This window comes from Notolepis coatsorum, assembly GCF_963971535.1.
Source record: "Notolepis coatsorum genome assembly, chromosome: 12".
Lineage (NCBI taxonomy): Eukaryota > Metazoa > Chordata > Actinopteri > Aulopiformes > Paralepididae > Notolepis > Notolepis coatsorum.
The window spans coordinates 25,869,269-25,887,922 of record NC_140176.1 but is presented as its reverse complement, the minus strand read 5'-3'; the positions used below and the strand labels follow the sequence as shown (position 1 = coordinate 25,887,922).

Sequence of the window (18,654 nt, the reverse complement as noted above, 5' to 3'; positions counted from 1 at the left end):
GGTGGGAAACTGATGGGTGGGGATCGGGCGTTGTGGACAGCGACTCCTACAGGTCGGTTGGTGCGCCTGCGCAGTAGAATCAGGAAGTGTCGGGGGCAGCGTGAGCCTCCCACGCGTTACTCCTCGCCACTGAGAGATCGAGCTGCGCAGGTGAAAAGATGCGACTGCTGTTACCTCAAGTACCGGAGGGGACTTGTGCTATGTATGACTTAGTCCACATTGCAGCCGGCTTGTGGGAGGCAAGAAACAGCGTTCGTGACAGGGGGGGTTGAATTGGATGATACGAAATTGGGATGGGAGAAAAATATAGAAAATGGGAGAAAAAGTGGATAAAAAAAAAGAAATTACAATAAAAATATATGACAATAAACAATATAAGATTAAAAGGTAAAGAAAAAGATAAAATATGAATAAAAAAAACACAACTATTTTTTTTTACTTTTTCTGAATGGTTTATTGACATACAGAAGCAGTGACAGACAGTGTGGTCGAGTTGAGCGTGTGACAACAGCGTTTCGGTCTTGGGATCAAAATGGGACCTTCAGTAAAATAACCATACAAGTCCCTTTTGAAACATCAGCCAACAAGAGCCTACATACCTGCAGTTCTCTAGTCAATCCACATCGTTCGGAGAGCGTGTGTGCATGTTAAACGTGAATGTATACAACCTCCCTACTGACCATTAACCAGTTATCGTAGAGAAACACTTGGAACATGCAGCCTTTAAGATAATGAGATGTGAACACCTCTTAAAAAGGACTTCTATGGTGTCTGAAGAAACAGAAAAATGGCGAGACAGCGGCGCCGGTCGTGTACGAGTGCAAAGAAAACTGCTGTGGTGAAACAACAACAAAAACATTCGATGAAGCTGCATCCCCCCTCCTCTAAGTGTCTATTCTGCTCTAGCTACAGTATCGCCTACTCAAGAACAACCTTATCAGCAAGCAAGCCCCCACTAAAACGTGTCCAAAAGGCACTTTTAAAGCTGTTCTTTTTGCGTGTGTGTGTGTATTTTTGTTGGTTTCGTCATACTTTCACAGAAACAGAAATACACCCCACCCCCCTCCCCCCGTTATTGGCATTCTCTTACCCTTTCCTTTTCATCATGGATCCATTTTTACTTTCTTTCATGCTACTTCCCCCCCCCCAGCCCCCCCCCCCATCTCTCTCTTTTTCGTGGATTAGTCCATCCGGTTCACTCATCATCGCGGTCATCGTGGTGCTGGGTCGACTCATTGATTACCTGGGGATGGGGGTGTAAGGGCATTTTATTTAGACAACGGGGGTCTTCGTTCGCTGTGGATCAAAGACAACGTCTAAAGGTCAAATTCCACAATGATAACAATTGGACAAGATGAGAGGATGATGAATATACTAGGTTGAAACTTCACATCAAATGTACCCTTTTACACGTTGATAGTGACAGTAAATCACTATTCACCTTCGATTTCATAGGAAAGGTGACATTTGAAAAGCATTGTAAGCAGTGGGTAAGTCTCACGGATTGCTCGAAGGCGAACAGTAAAATACTCACGTGCCCATCTCTAGTCTCGATGGTCTTAATCAGGACCTTCTTTGACAGGCTGTCGATCATTGGCCTAGTCTCCAACATGGATTCTGTATATGAAGAAGGCATAAACCACAACAATGTTCAGTTGCAGGGGGTCATCCATTTTGCAACGATGCAGTGAGAACCACTGTGACTCTGTTACAATGTCTGTTCCCTCGGAGAGCAGCTCTTCCACTCAGCGATCTATAATGCATGAGGAGCCCAGGTCTCTGACTCAGCAGCACGGATTGAAACGAGGTCACATCAGGTTTCCCCGTGGGGGCACTGGGGTCGTTTCAGCCGGCTCGCAAGGCTGTAGTGGCAATCCATCGTAAAACAGAACTCATATTGACTGCGACAGCATTGGGGAGTAGTTACCGGTAATCATATGTAGTTCAATTACTAGCTTGACTACTTTTTTTTGCAATAGCCGGGTTGTGGCTTAATGAAATTCAAAGTATTTTCAGCTGACCCCCGAGACTGAATTCCCATATCAACGAATTAGCCTTCAGTTGTAGCCTACTTTGTGTTTTTATTTACCTTGGCTTTTAAAAGCTCAGTCAATCATCATCCATCATCCGTTTTCACTCAGGCTGTGATATGATTTGGTTGTATCCAATTTCATTTATCAAGGGAATTATTGCTAATTCAGCCCTACTCTGAAATCTGTGTGTTGCGTGTGTGCATACCAGTGCATTTGTGTTCCACTTGTGTTCTCCAAGTCCAGGACCAGTTTAACCTAGAATTGCTAATCTTGCAAACTCTTGTGAGTGAATAATTAATTGAAACCCATGATTAGCTTGTTAATTCATCATTATTTTACTGAATTGACCTACTCTGAAATCAAAGCCATGGATATAATTGGATCTGCGCGAGACCAGTTAAAGCTGCGGTGAGAGATGTTTTGTGTGCGTGTGTATTCTACTTCGTTCTCCAATATGTCATTTAGATCTGTAAAGAATACATCTATAATAAGCCAATATCCATAAATGATGCCTCCTTACCCGCCTTTTAAACAGACACTGCCTTCCTTTTATTCATTGAGGCACCAGAGAATGAACAGAAGTAAATGTACAACAACATATGGACAAGACACTTAACCCCTAATTGCTCCTGATGAGCAGGTTGGCACCTTGCATGGTTGCCTCTGCCGTCAGTGTGTGAATGGGTGAATGTGAGGAACAAATTGTAAAGCGCTTTGGATAAAAGCACTATATAAATGCACCATTAATATTGAGCTGGTATGCACAAATTGAATAGATAAAAAAAATTACGAAATAAGATAGTGACCTCAGGAAAATGCACAATTTTCTAGGTATTATTATGTGTCCACTGTCCAGCCCATGACATCATCTTTATTTTTTATTTCGGCCCCCTTGGTAATTGAGTTTGACACCCCTGCATTTACCAAGGTGCTGCCAGTTTTTGTATAGGAAGGTCTTAAGAAATTATTGTCAAAACAAGATAATAAACCGGCGAGCACATTTCCTTGACAATGACACAAAAGTTTAGTAACCATGGAAGTGGCACTGTAAACAGAATTATATTTGGACCAATCAGGCATGCTGTGGCTGTAAAATGCTGGTTCCAGGTCAGCCCTGGGCCCCGTTCCCCGTACCTGGATAACTGAGTTAGCCGGATAACTTTCGGTCAAGTCTGACTTAAGCCGGACTTTCCCGTTCCCCGAAGCTGGATTGTCTAAATCACCATGACAACAGATCAAAAAGTTTGAGCCTGGTCGAGAGCAGGGTTTAAGTTCAAGTTAGCCGGATGAACCATCGCCACGCCCCCGCAAAGAAGTGACAGCGCGTTTCCTGAAATTATTCCCACAGTCTAGGATCTGCATTATACCATTCTGAATTACGTTTTTGTGCTCCATTCTTCCAGAGGGGGCTTTTGAAATGTAAAATAGACCCAAAATGCTGATACTAAATTCACTTTGTCCTAAATAATGCACGTTATATACCGTGGCGCTCGCTCGGTGCGATGTACACATTATGTGGTTATTTTAACAACGCGCAGCATTGCAAATGTGAATCCCGCGGGGATATCCTTAATGATTGAAACCTATCGCTCGTTTGGCTCTGATTCCTTTCATATTCTCCGCTGTGGATGAGGAGCGAGGAAGGAGAGGAGCGCCTGGATTTTGTTTCATTCAAGCATAAAATTGAAGTGTCTATGCGTGGATTGTGGATCTTGTGTGATATTGTAACTGGGATTAAAATGTCTGATGAGATGCGCTGTTTGACGGATTTGAGAAATTGAATGAGCCGTTGACGTCACATTAATGAATGAGAATAAAGAGATAAAACTTCATTCAAAATAAAGAATATTCTAAACACGGATCTCTCGTTCATTAATGTATAAACAATGAATTTATCCCATCTGGCACAGTGGCGCAGCGGTAGTGCTCAATCCTGGCAACCCGGCGACCGGTGTTGCCCTGTGTTTCCAATATAATTTTTTGGAATATAATATTAATGATTATACGCAAAGGTAGCCTAGTTTTAAGTTAAAATATTATAAATCTACATGCATTGAGGATGTCATTCTTTATATAGCTCTCAACGTGCACCAAATTGAATTATTCCTACATTGCAAAAAGAAGGAAAAGACTAGGTTTCGAACCCCGGTCGTCTGCGTGAAAGTCAAAAGAAGAACCCGTTACACCACAGTGGAGATAAGTAAAAGATCGACCATACATCAATCAATGGGTAAGAGAGCCGTATCGTTATTCTGTATAACAGTTTAACTAATTATTTTCGCTAGCAAGATCTCATTTGATTATTCAATCCAGCAGGCAAGTTTAAAGAAATATAATCTGATTGATTGAGGTAATGAGGGACTTAAAATTAGCCTATAGATAACGCATTTAACTTGTCGGCGAGGCGATTGAGCCGTACTGCAATATGTTAATAAAGTTTTAAATCAATTAATCAATCAATGCCGCTAGAGAATCAGGATCTCTGCTATCGATACGTGCTGGCTTTTCAACTGAAGCGGCCGCGCGCACTTATCCTGGGTCTCAAGTCTGGTTTGAGTTAACGAGACTGAATCCACCTTCGAGGAACAGGAAAATCCCGGCTTCAAACATCGGGTTAACTGAATCTGGATAATGTGACTCTTGATCGACTTAGTTGAACCAGGTACGGGGAATAGGGCCCTGGACTCTTTTACTTCAGAAGATTGTGATGAACCTTGTGATGAATCAGGAAGGAGAGGTCTTGTGTCTTTACTCACCTCTCAGATTAAATGAGGAGAAGTTTGGCATTGGGGTGGTAATCCTGTCAGAGAGAGAGAGAGAGAGAGAGAGAGAGAGAGAGAGAGAGAGAGAGAGAGAGAGAGAGAGAGAGAGAGAGAGAGAGAGAGAGAGAGATATTAACCAGTTCTGGTCCCATTTAACATACACACACAAGGTGAACACTCCTCCCCATTGTCATTGTGCATTGTGTTTGTCGTACTGTGGACCTGGGAAAGTTGTTCTTTGCACAAATTGTCACCAAAACCCAATATTCTACATGCAATGCATTTGATGAATAAAGTGTTTTTGATTCTAAGTGGGTCTGTGACCGGAGGGTTGCCGGTGCGATCCCCACAAGGACCGGCAGGGAAAATCTGGGCGGATGAAGTGAATGAATAACGCTCGCCCATTGCTCAATAATTCCACCTCTTGAGCAAGGCACTTAACCTCCAACGGCCAATAGTATCAGACTGTGGTTGTACTACTGGGTAGCTCCCAAGGTGTGGATGTGTGCAGCAATATGAGCAGGATCCACCGCTAAAAAAGAACATATGTGCTCAGTACGCCTACCCAGGGTAAATAAAGGTAAAACAAATATATAATAAATAAACACCTAACCCCCCCTCCCCCATCCCACCTACCTGCTCTCTTCACCCTCCAGCAGCTTCCTGTAGGTGGCGATCTCGATGTCCAGGGCCATCTTGACGTTGAGCAGGTCCTGGTACTCCCGGAGGTGGCGGGCCATCTCGTCCTTCATGTTGTGGATGTCATCCTCCAGGTGACTGATGGTGTCTTGGTAGCCGTTGGCCTCCATGCCGAAACTGTCCTCCAGCTCATGCAACTGCCGGTCCATGGACTCGTTCTGAGGTGGAAATGTAAATTCCGTCCATGTTAAGGACCTTTCGTGTTAATAGGGCTAATACATTCACCTCCAAGATTCACTTTAGAGTTGCATTCAATGGTTGGGTCTACACGAGATCTCAAAACAACAGTTTATAGAACTGTAAACTCCTGTCAGGCCTGTATCTGTGTTTAGAATGTAATATCAATGGCTGTCTCACTTCACTTCTCACTGGCTGGCAAGCTCGCTATAATTCACAAAGAAAGACGGGCATTCAATGTTAGTGTCGGTGGAGGAGATCTGGAGGAGATCTGGAGGAGATCTGGCAAATCTAATTTAAAGCATCATCATACGGTTTGAGTAGCCTTTCAATCACGAGTTCATGTTGTTCCCCATCTTCACTGTCATTGCCATACAGACATAATGGTTCTGCCGTTTCAGTTATTTCGAATTTAGGAGAGGGTCTAACTTAGCCATCCTAACTTAGCAAATTCTTCAGCTAGGACGGTTCTGTAATAGCTAAGTTCCTATCCTAAAATGAGATTAGATTTTTTTCCCCTAAATGCAGTTAATACCAGAAATCCTAAATGTCATCCTAAACTGAGATAAGATTTTGAGACTTAGGATGTTTTCCATTGATGTTAATGAGGCCCCTATGCAGGAACCCTTTTCTCTGTCCCCCAGCTTGTAAAAGTCAAACTACAGGACGACACATTGCTATTTTAGGAACTGGAACATGGTCTCGTTAAAAATGCATTAGTTCTTCTGACTCAGCACATAAAATCACTATAGCAGTCAATGCACCAGTACTCTAGTGGTGCCCTGGGGGGGGGGGGGGGGGGGGGGGGGGGGTCAGCATGGGCGGGGTGCTTTTCCAAAACCCTCTTAGTGCTAATCTGATCTCTGCTCCATTTACGGTTCCCTGCCTTTTTATAGAAAACCATTTTGCCGGACATTTCCAGGACATTATTGACATTTTAATCAAATCAAACTGCACAACAATGGATATGTTCAATCTGAAACGTTTCAATTTGCATCGAGTAGTGTCATTTCTATTACGACATTCCACCCAATTTCTTTCCCCAGTGTGTTTTTGACTATTGGAAATCTACATCTTTTCTTTACCGGGATGTGTGGGAGTCCTGTCAGTTGTACATTGAACATAAGACAATGATAACCCCAGTGGTAACGGTGGTGCAGTGGTGCAGTGTTCAGCACTGTTGCCTCACAGCAAGAAGGTCCTGGGTTCAAACCCAGCAGGGGGCCTTTCCGTGTGCATTGCTCCCTGTGTTTGCGTGGGTTCACTCCGCGTACTTGTGCCAGTGCCCTTGACCATGGTACTGGCATTACAACTGGAGTTGGTCCCCTGGTGCCACACTATATGTTGCTCCTAAAAACTACTGCTCTTAAATAGTTAGGATGGGTCAAATGCATGAGTTTCCCCAAGGGGATTAATAAAGGTTCAACTTAATATTATGATATACTGTACAAGAACAGATGGCCCTCATATTCACAGAAGCAATCATCAGATTTGCTTGCCATAAGAAGCCACCACCAAAGATCAGCATTTACAGAAATGCACCATAATCATATTCATAGCAACATTTTAGAACCAGTACATTTAGGAATGTATTTCTTTGCGTATGTCCCTCTGAGACACATGCATACACCAGAGAGCACTGGATCAGCCATCCCTTTCAAAAAAGCATGGTAGTTTGATGGTAAGAGTTTACCATTGTATATGTGAGGTTTCTGTCCTTGCTCACCTACTCGCTCTGTTCCTTTAAACCACCTCGCTCTGTTTTCCATTTGTTTCTGTTAATCATTTCATTCCCCCATTCACACGCTTCTTCCCAGAGACGTCGTTGATTGGTTCTCTCCCGTCCACACGCTTTTCAATCACATCCCCCAGCTGTCACTGCTTGTCAATCAATCAATCCCGTATTATTTATACCCCGTTTCCCCACTCAAGTTTTGTTGGATCGTTTTGATATTTTCTGTTTGCATTCGCCGTTCCTGCTGCTGCTGTTGTTCCCTGTGCTTTACCTCCAGGATATCCAAGAAGCCTTCCTCTTGACACCTTTTTCCCGTGGCGACGCGCTCGCTCCGCTGCTGTTCCAGCTCTCTTTACGCACAACGCCTGGGTGAGTTTTTAATGACTGTCTTGATCAAATTCCGTTTTCGTGTGTTTTTATAACACTGAAGATTACCACCTTTTTATCAGACAGTCACTCACCCAGCGTTTGCCTTTTTGATTGTTTCACTGGGATAATATTTTGACCTAACATCTCCCACTGTGTGTTTATCACACCGAAGATATTATCACATTGGATTGTATTTTGGACTTCGCTCTCAGTGTCTATTTTTTGCACCGAAGATATTTTTCACTTGGGATTGTGTTTTGGAACATTGCTCACTGTGTGTGTTTACACGAAGATTGTTCACTTGGATAACTTTTGTTTTTGGGTACAAGTCACCTCTCTCTCTCTCTCGGTCCCGCATCACCTCGGAGATTCTGCCGAGAGAAGTCTGCAGAGCGGCTCTGACGTCAGCATCTGCTACCCCCTACTACCACCTCGGGAGAAGCTGCAGAGCAGCAGAACAATTCATCCTTGCTTGAATTCCAGTCTTGTTTAGACTCTTCCTATTCTGTGCTGTTAATTAGTCTCAATAAACAAGCCCCTGTTTTTGGCAACTCTGAATCCTACTCTCTTGTGTCGTTGCGTTTGGGGTCGGTGTCAAACCATAACAGTATAAATTATTTATCATGGTACAGCCATAGTAAAAGTCATGTATCACAATGGTTCCAACTTCCAAATGTGTACTTATGAATGATACTGTGAGGTTTCTGTCCTTGCCTTCTCACTCGTTCTGTTCCTTTAACCACCCTCGCTTTGTTTTCATTCATTTTTTCTGTCAAGTATTTCAATTCCCTCGTTCACACGTTTCTCCCCGCTGACGTCATCTGAGACGTCGCTGATTGGTTCCCTCACTTCCCCACGCTTTTCAATCACATTCCCCAGCTGTCACTGCCTTTCAATCAATCGATCCCTCATTATTTATACCCCGTTTTCCCCACCCTAAGTTGTTGGTTCGTCTTGATTTGTCGCTGGATGTTTTTCCCCGTTGCTTCTGTTTCACTGTGCTATTCTCCAGGAATTCCTAGAAGCCTTCGCTTGGATACCTGCTCCGTGGCGCGCGCTCGCCTCCACTGTTGTTCCTGTTCCTTTACGCAGCTCGTCTGGGTGAGTTTTTCTAGATTGACTGTCTTGACCTATTTCCGATTTTCGTGTGTAAACCTTTACACTGAAGTCTACCACCTTTTTGTCAGACAGTCACTCACCCAGCCATTATCGTTTTTGCTCTTTCCTTTTTGGAATAATATTTTGGGGATCTTCCACCTCCCACTGTGTATTGACACGAAGATATTATTTCACATTTGGACTGTGTTTGGATTTTTGCTCACTGTGTATTTACACGAAGATATTGTTTCACATTTGGACTGTGTTTGGATTTTTGCTCACTGTGTGTTTACACGAAGATAGTATTTCACATTTGGACGGTGTTTGGATTTTTGCTCACTGTGTGTTTACATGAGGATTTCACTTGGGCTGTTTTTGGAATATTGCACATCACTGTGTTGTTTAACACGAAGAATATAACACCCTGTCCTCCAGCTCGTTTCAAGTCTGCTCTGTCACTGACCCGTTCCCTCTCTCCCTCTCTCGGTCTTGCACAACATCTGAGAGGTCCGCCGTGAGAGTCTGCAGAGCGGTACAGAGATCTGCTCCTGCTTCCCAAGACTACCCTACCGGGAGAAGCTGCAGAGCAGCAGAACTTTGCCCCTTGTTCATTGTACCTGTTCTTGTTGACCTGCTTTCCCTGTTTCACTTATTCCTATTATCAAATAAACAAGCCCTCGTATTTGGCAACTCTGAATCCAACTCTCTTGTGTCGTTAGCGTTTGGGGTCGGTGTCAAACCATAACATTACGAACCAACCATGACGACCCCAGCCGACACAGAGGGGGTCAGAACCGCACTTGCAATTCAAGTCGAGTTGACCAGGGATCACGGTCTCCAACTTGAGCGGGCTGCGGTGCAGAACCTCAGGGACCAGGTCCTGCCTATGCAGGGTTCAATGGCCGCTATGGCGGGACAACAGTCCGAGATTCTCGCCCAGCTTAACTCGCTGGGCGACGCCGTTAATACTTTTCATCTCTCACACCCTTCAGGAACATTCCCCGCAGCCCCAGCAGATCTCGCACCTCGGGAACCCCTTCTCTCCGTCCCACGGCTGTTCGACGGTAATCCCGAGGAATGTGCCACATTCATCATGCAATGTGAGTTGGTTTTCCGTCATCAACCAAGCCGTTTTTCTGCTCAGGGGTCCCGAGTGGCTTATATAACCAACCTACTTTCAGGCCATGCTGCCCAGTGGGTCACTTCCTCCTGGGCAATGGAAGCAGATTTTTTGTTCTCCTACCCAGACTTCGTGGCGGAGCTCCGCAGAGTGTTCCACCATCCAGCCCGAGGTCTGGACCCTGGAGCCCGGTTGGGGACCTTCCGACAAGGGAGCAGCAGGGTGACGGACTATGTCATGGAGTTTCGACTGGCGGCGGTGGAGAGTGGATGGAACGAACCTGCTCTTCGCCTAACCTTCATAAGGGGGCTCAGTGACGCAGTCCGGGACCAGCTCGCTACCAGGGAGGTGCCCGACTCCCTCGAGGAGCTTTTTAGCCTTGTCATCCGTATTGACGGACGCCTCCTGGAGAGAAGGCGCGAGAGGACCCGACTGTCACCTCCTGAAACACCCCGGACTCCTGGACGCCCCGTCCCCAACACTACTGATGGTAACAGGCTTCCCCGTCCGGTGCGCGAGGAGGAACCCATGCAGCTGGGACGCTCTCATCTGAGCCAGGCGGAGCGTCAGGCAAGGCTCAGGTCCGGTCTCTGCCTCTACTGCGGAGGTGCGGGACACCGTATCGCCGACTGCCCTATCCGGCCAAAAGATCGGGCTCACCAAGACCCCGGGAGATCCTGGTGAGCCGTTTTTCCCATTCCCAGCGCCGCGCACCACCTGACCATCTGTTGAGCGTCACCCTGGCCTGGGGGGACCAACGTGCCACGGTGGAGGCCCTCATCGACTCTGGGGCAGACGAGAACTTCCTCGACTTCGAGTTTGCCACCCAAGCCAACATACCTCTTGAGGCCCTTGTGAGGCCCTTGGAGATCTTTTCGTTGGACCAACACCGCCTGGCCGACATCTCTCAACGGACCGGCCCAGTCTTGCTGACCATTGCTGGGAACCACGTAGAGAGGATCCAGTTCCTCATTACCCAATCCCCCCTTGTCCCGGTGGTCCTGGGTAGGCCCTGGCTCGCGCTGCACGAGCCCCACATCGCCTGGGCCTCCGGTACCATCAGGGGCTGGAGCTCCTCCTGTCACGCCCGCTGTCTACAGGCGGCGTCTTGTCCCCCGCCCCGGAGACCGGCTGGTGAGTTGCCCCCGGATCCCTCGTCCATTCCTCCCGAGTACCACGACCTCATGGAGGTATTCAGTAAGACCAGGGCTCAGTCCCTTCCACCTCACCGCCCCTATGACTGCGCCATCGACCTCCGCCAAGGGGCTCCCCTTCCCGGCAGCCGCCTCTACAGTCTGACTGTCCCGGAGAAGAAGGCGATGGATCTCTACATCTCTGAGTCATTGGAAGCAGGACTCATTCGGCCTTCCTCCTCCCCGGTGGCGGCCGGGTTCTTCTTTGTTGGTAAGAAGGATGGGGACCTGCGACCCTGCATCGACTATCGTCAGCTCAACGAGATCACCATCAAGAATAAATACCCCCTACCTCTCATGAGCTCCACCTTCGAGCCACTGACCCAGGCCTCGTTCTTCACCAAGCTGGATCTCCGAAGTGCCTATCATCTTGTCCGTATCCGTGAGGGCGATGAATGGAAGACCGCCTTCAAGACCCCCAGGGGCCACTATGAGTACCTTGTGATGCCGTTCGGCCTCACCAACGCCCCGGCGGTATTCCAGGCACTCATGAACGATGTCCTCCGTGACATGCTGGAGGTGTTCGTGGTGGTGTACCTGGACGACATTCTTATCTTTTCCAGGACCCTCGAGGAACACATCCTGCATGTCCGCCGGGTGCTGGAGCGCCTCCTCCACAATCGGCTCTTCGTCAAGGCGGAGAAGTGCCGTTTCCACTCCAACTCCGTCGACTACCTGGGCTTCATCGTGGAGAAGGGCTTGACCCGAGCGGATCCTCGCAAGATCCAGGCTGTGGAGGATTGGCCGGAACCCACCACCCGGAAGGAGCTACAGAGTTTCCTCGGGTTCGCAAACTTCTACCGAAGGTTCATCCGGAACTACAGCCAAGTGGCGGAGCCTCTTACCAAGCTGACCTCCCCCGCTCTGCCGTTCGACTGGTCCCCAGTGGCACGCGCTGCGTTCCGCTCCCTCAAGAGAAGGTTCACTTCCGCTCCTATCCTGCTCCACCCTGACCCCAAGAGACAGTTCATCGTGGAGGTGGACGCTTCGGATTCTGGCCTGGGCGCTGTCCTATCTCAGCGTTCTCCTTCCGACCAGAAGGTACATCCTTGCGCCTTCTACTCGCGTCGCTTCCTCCCCGCCGAGAGGAACTACGACACCGGCAATCGGGAGCTACTGGCGGTCGTGGCTGCTCTGGAGGAGTGGCGTCATTGGCTAGAGGGTGCCGAGGAGCCTTTTACCATCTGGACGGACCACAAGAACCTAACGTTCATCCGCGCTTCCAGGCGCCTCAACGGTCGGCAGGCGAGATGGGCCAGTTTCCTCAGTCGGTTCGACTTCTCGCTGACCTTCCGCCCCGGTTCCCGCAACACGAAGGCCGACTCCCTGTCCCGGATGCACTCCAAGGGGGCTCCACCCTCTGAGGACCCATCTCCCATCATCCCGGAGGCCCGAGTGGTTGGAGCCATCACCTTGGGCATCGAGGGTGTGGTGAGGCGTGCCCTACGCTTCCAACGTGCCCCAAGCAACGTCCCTAGGAGCCGTCTCTTCGTCCCTGACTCTGTCCGGTCCCAGGTACTGCTGTGGGGCCATACCAGCCGGTTCGCCTGCCACCCAGGCGTCCATCGCACGTTCTCCTTCCTGGCTCGTCGTTTCTGGTGGCCCACCATGCGGAACGACGTCAAGGAGTTCGTTTTGGCCTGCGCGGTCTGTGCCCGCAGCAAGGCCTCTCACCAGGCACCCTCCGGGCTCTTGCAGCCACTTCCCGTTCCAAGCCGTCCGTGGTCCCATGTGGCGCTCGACTTCGTCACTGGTCTACCCTCCTCCCAGGGGAACACCTGCCTTCTGACCGTGGTGGATCGATTCAGCAAGGGGGTCCACCTCGTGGCCCTCTCCAAGCTTCCCTCAGCAGCCGAGACGGCGGACCTCCTGACGCACCACGTGTTCCGCCTTCACGGCTTTCCCCAGGACATCGTCTCTGACCGGGGGCCCCAGTTCACCTCCCAGGTATGGCGGGCTTTCTGCAAGGGATTGGGGGCAACGGTCAGTCTCTCCTCTGGCTACCATCCCCAGACAAACGGGCAGACGGAGAGGATGAACCAGAGCGTGGAGTCTGCTCTTCGGTGTGTGGCAGCCGAGAGGCCGGCATCCTGGAGTCGTTTCCTTCCCTGGGTTGAATACTCGATCAACTCAATGGTCAGTTCCGCCACCGGCCTCTCCCCTTTTGAGGCCTCCCTGGGCTACCAGCCCCCTCTTTTTCCCGCACTGGAGACGGAAGTGGCAGTTCCCTCCGTGCAGGTCCACCTCGACCGCTGCCGTCGCGTTTGGGAGATCACCAGGACCGCGCTGCTCCGGACATCTGAGCGCGCCTGTCGTGGTGCCGACCGGCGCCGGGTTCCCGCGCCGACTTACCGCCCTGGGCAGAGGGTGTGGCTCTCCGCGAAGGACCTCCCGCTACGGTCCTCGGCCAAGAAGCTCAACCCTCGCTTCGTCGGTCCTTTCGAGGTCCTGAAGGTACTCAGTCCGGCGGCCCTGCGCCTGAAGCTTCCTGCATCCATGCACATCCACCCCGTGTTCCATGTCTCCCGGGTTAAGCCCGTCTCCCTCAGTCCCCTTATGCCTCCGGCTCCTGATCCACCGCCTCCTGTGCTAGTGGATGGTCACCCCCAGTGGCAGGTCCGCCGGTTGATGGGCGTTCGTCGGCGGGGCCGGGGATTCCAATACCTGGTGGACTGGGAGGGTTACGGCCCTGAGGAGCGTAGCTGGGTCTCCCGGCAGCTCATCGTGGATCCCGGCTTGATCACCGACTTCCATCGGGCCCATCCTGACGAGCCGGGTCGGCCTGGTCGCCGGGCGGCTCCCGTGGAGGGGGGGGTACTGTGAGGTTTCTGTCCTTGCCTTCTCACTCGTTCTGTTCCTTTAACCACCCTCGCTTTGTTTTCATTCATTTTTTCTGTCAAGTATTTCAATTCCCTCGTTCACACGTTTCTCCCCGCTGACGTCATCTGAGACGTCGCTGATTGGTTCCCTCACTTCCCCACGCTTTTCAATCACATTCCCCAGCTGTCACTGCCTTTCAATCAATCGATCCCTCATTATTTATACCCCGTTTTCCCCACCCTAAGTTGTTGGTTCGTCTTGATTTGTCGCTGGATGTTTTTCCCCGTTGCTTCTGTTTCACTGTGCTATTCTCCAGGAATTCCTAGAAGCCTTCGCTTGGATACCTGCTCCGTGGCGCGCGCTCGCCTCCACTGTTGTTCCTGTTCCTTTACGCAGCTCGTCTGGGTGAGTTTTTCTAGATTGACTGTCTTGACCTATTTCCGATTTTCGTGTGTAAACCTTTACACTGAAGTCTACCACCTTTTTGTCAGACAGTCACTCACCCAGCCATTATCGTTTTTGCTCTTTCCTTTTTGGAATAATATTTTGGGGATCTTCCACCTCCCACTGTGTATTGACACGAAGATATTATTTCACATTTGGACTGTGTTTGGATTTTTGCTCACTGTGTATTTACACGAAGATATTGTTTCACATTTGGACTGTGTTTGGATTTTTGCTCACTGTGTGTTTACACGAAGATAGTATTTCACATTTGGACGGTGTTTGGATTTTTGCTCACTGTGTGTTTACATGAGGATTTCACTTGGGCTGTTTTTGGAATATTGCACATCACTGTGTTGTTTAACACGAAGAATATAACACCCTGTCCTCCAGCTCGTTTCAAGTCTGCTCTGTCACTGACCCGTTCCCTCTCTCCCTCTCTCGGTCTTGCACAACATCTGAGAGGTCCGCCGTGAGAGTCTGCAGAGCGGTACAGAGATCTGCTCCTGCTTCCCAAGACTACCCTACCGGGAGAAGCTGCAGAGCAGCAGAACTTTGCCCCTTGTTCATTGTACCTGTTCTTGTTGACCTGCTTTCCCTGTTTCACTTATTCCTATTATCAAATAAACAAGCCCTCGTATTTGGCAACTCTGAATCCAACTCTCTTGTGTCGTTAGCGTTTGGGGTCGGTGTCAAACCATAACAGATACTAATGATTAGTAATGGTAATATCAAGTTGGTTGGTCACTACCATCACAAATGATGGAAATACCATACCAGATAAGTTTGTTTTATACCATGATATATATATTCTTTTTTGCATGATACTTTAAAAAAGAAATTTGCATGATACTTTTTTTGGAAATACCATGATACTTTTTTGTTAGGGATTTGCGGCACCCCCAGGAGCACCGTTCCCTAACGTTTTATTTCCGCTCCAAACACACCGTTACAAACGTTTTATTTCCGCTCCAAACACACCGTTACAAACGTTTTATTTCCGCCACAAACTCACCGTTCCCTAACATTTTATTTCTGCTCCAAACACATCGTTCTCTAACATAATACTGACCCTGAATCTATCTATTGACATAATTCCACCTCCGACAGCATTAAGTAGCTGTCAGAAGAAGTGAAGAGGAGGGAGGGGCGTGCTTACGGTTCCTTTGAGCGTGTCCACATCACAGGTCAGTGACTGGACCTGGCGCCGGTACTCGTTGGCCTCCTGCTTGGCCTGGCGTATGGCCTCGTTGTTGCGCTGCTGCTGGTCTGCCAGGTCGGCGAACTGGGAGAGAAGGAAGAGGAAGCGTTGGAGGAGAAAGAAAGATGGGGGTCGGGGGGGAAGGAAGAGAATGATACACATTATTGTCGATTCGACACCAAAGCTCAAAACCAGTGATCAAAACCAGCTACTGTGTCTGTTCTGCGTGTTTGTGACAGGTAAACATGCAGGAACATGGTGTGGTAGATTGTATTTATATTGTATGTTCTTGTAATGTTTTTATTAATTGCCCTGTTCTTTTTTGTTTTTAAACTTGTGTAGCACTCTGTGCATTCGTGCTGGGAAGGGTGCTATAGAAATAAAGGTGTACTTACTTACAACTTAAGTAACACACGCTCACTGTATCCACTGTATCATGTCCTCACTGTATCACTGTATCACACCTTCACTGTGTCATGTCCTCACTGTATCACTGTATCACACCCTCACTGTATCATGTCCTCACTGTATCACTGTATCACACCCTCACTGTATCATGTCCTCACTGTATCACTGTATCACACCTTCACTGTGTCATGTCCTCACTGTATCACTGTATCACACCCTCACTGTATCATGTCCTCACTGTATCACTGTATCACACCCTCACTGTATCATGTCCTCACTGTATCATGTCCTCACTGTATCATGTCCTCACTGTATCATGTCCTCACTGTATCATGTCCTCATTGTACCATGTCCTCATTGTATCATGTCCTCACTGTATCATGTCCTCACTGTATCATGTCCTCACTGTATCATGTCCTCACTGTATCATGTCCTCACTGTATCACTGTATCATGTCCTCACTGTATCACACCCTCACTGTATCACTGTATCATGTCCTCACTGTATCATGTCCTCACTGTATCACACCCTCACTGTATCATGTCCTCACTGTATCACTGTATAATTTCCCTCTTTTTCTTCCATCCTGTCACCGGCTCTGACCACATACTTTCCAACGATCAATAGGCTTTTAAATTGGCCATAACGTGATCTGCTCACTGACCCTGACTATTAATGTATTGTATATGCATGTGGATTAATGTGTGTGTGTGTGTGTGTGTGTGTGTGTGTGTGTGTGTGTGTGTGTGTGTGTGTGTGTGTGTGTGTGTGTGTGTGTGTGTGTGTGCGTGCATGTTTGCTCTCCAGTGAATCTAATCAGCTCTCCTGGTCCCATCTGTCCCTAACATAATGTAATCCTAAGGGACAGGCAGGAGAGACAGCCTGCTGGATACTTCTATCTATACCCTGGTCCCTAGACGCGTATCCCTCTCACAGTCGCACACACACACACAGTCGCACACACACACATAGTCGCACACACACCCACACACACACACACACACACACACATACACACACACACACACACACACACACACACACACACACACACACACACACACACACACACACACACACACACACACACACACACACACACACACACACACACACACACACACACACACACACACACACACACACACACACCTCTTATTTAACTATGTGAAAAGAGTTGTGTGGCCCACAAGACATAGCATGAATACGTAAAAAAAGAATTATATATATATATTATATATAGACCCCTTTCACTGTAAATATTTTATTGTGGCATAGCAGGGAAAACACAGGTTGTAACTAATAACATTAATTAGGGGTCTGTTCACTTTAGGTGTGTCTGAGCCATTCCAGTGAGCCAGCTTGCACAATACCAGGGCCCTGGCTCTGCCACACTTCATCTTATTAGTTACAGCTGTGTTTACCCTGCTATGACACATCAAAATGGCTGCTGTGAAAAAGGGTCCGTCATGCTAGTGTCGTGGACAACATTGACAGTGGCATTCCATTTCCCAGCTAGTTTATATAAGCATAAATTCCCAACGTTAAAACCGTTTACATTCCAAAATGTCACACGTATGATGCGACCTGACATGACCTCATACTGCTTGTATTCCTCACCTTGGACTTGTACCAGTCCTCAGAATCGTGGAGGTTCTTGTTGGCCATGGTCTCGTACTGCATCCGGACGTCCCGCAGGGCGGAGGTCAGGTCGGGCTTGGCCACGTCCATCTCTATCTGAACATGTTGCTCCTGGATATGAGCCTGGAGCTCAACCATCTCCTACACACACATGGATGGAGAGAGAGAGAGAGAGAGAGAGAGAGAGAGAGAGAGAGAGAGAGAGAGAGAGAGAGAGAGAGAGAGAGAGAGAGAGAGAGAGAGAGAGAGAGAGAGAGAGAGAGAGAGAGAGAGAGAGAGAGAGAGAGAGAGAGAGAGAGAGAGAGAGAGAGAGAGAGAGAGAGAGAGAGAGAGAGAGAGAGAGAGAGAGAGAGAGAGAGAAACATCTTCAAAGAAGCTGTCGGAGTGCAGTACCCTGAATGCCCATAATACCGCTTTGCCCTTTGAGGTCAAGGTCACAGATGTGTATGTATGCCTGTATGGTATATGGTTCCTCTATCTAGACCAGTGGTCACCAACCTTTTTAAGCCCAAGATCACTTTTTTTTTGGTGAAGGCAAGATCTACATATTGAAGTGTTGAGAGAAAAAAACAGCCAAGATTGTACTTTAAACTAAATTACTTTTATTTGCCTGTATTCTAATTACATGCAATGCTTTGGTCCAACATTAAAACGTCAAAGTAGAACTATTATGTACTTTCTCAGTCAGTGCTAAGTGCAGTCATCTTATGCAGCATCACTTATCACATCAAAACAAAAGTAGAACTGTAATGTGGACTTTCTCATATTATTAACATTGACAAACATATTTACAATTAGCATTTTATAAAGTAGAACTGTAATGTCTACTTTCTCAGTCAGTGCTAAGTGCAGTCAGTGCTAAGTGCAGCATCACGTTTCACATCAGAACAAAAGTAGAACTGTAATGTGGATTTTCTCATATTATTAACATTGACAAACATATTTACAATTAGC

The 18,654-nt window shown here is 47.9% G+C and overlaps 1 protein-coding gene across 1 annotated transcript in view; it reads right to left on the bottom strand.

Annotated features, from left to right (window-relative positions):
- Positions 1-1,156: 1,156 nt before the first annotated feature.
- Positions 1,157-18,654, bottom strand: part of vim (vimentin) — a 39,225-nt gene continuing 21,727 nt past the window's right edge. The window contains exons 4-9 of the mRNA XM_084326263.1: positions 17,680-17,841; positions 15,610-15,735; positions 5,432-5,652; positions 4,790-4,833; positions 1,535-1,617; positions 1,157-1,243 (exon numbers count right to left, since the gene is read on the bottom strand). Coding sequence (XP_084182389.1) covers positions 1,196-1,243; positions 1,535-1,617; positions 4,790-4,833; positions 5,432-5,652; positions 15,610-15,735; positions 17,680-17,841 — 684 coding nt within the window. The 3' untranslated portion in view covers positions 1,157-1,195. The remainder of the gene's footprint in view (positions 1,244-1,534; positions 1,618-4,789; positions 4,834-5,431; positions 5,653-15,609; positions 15,736-17,679; positions 17,842-18,654) is intronic.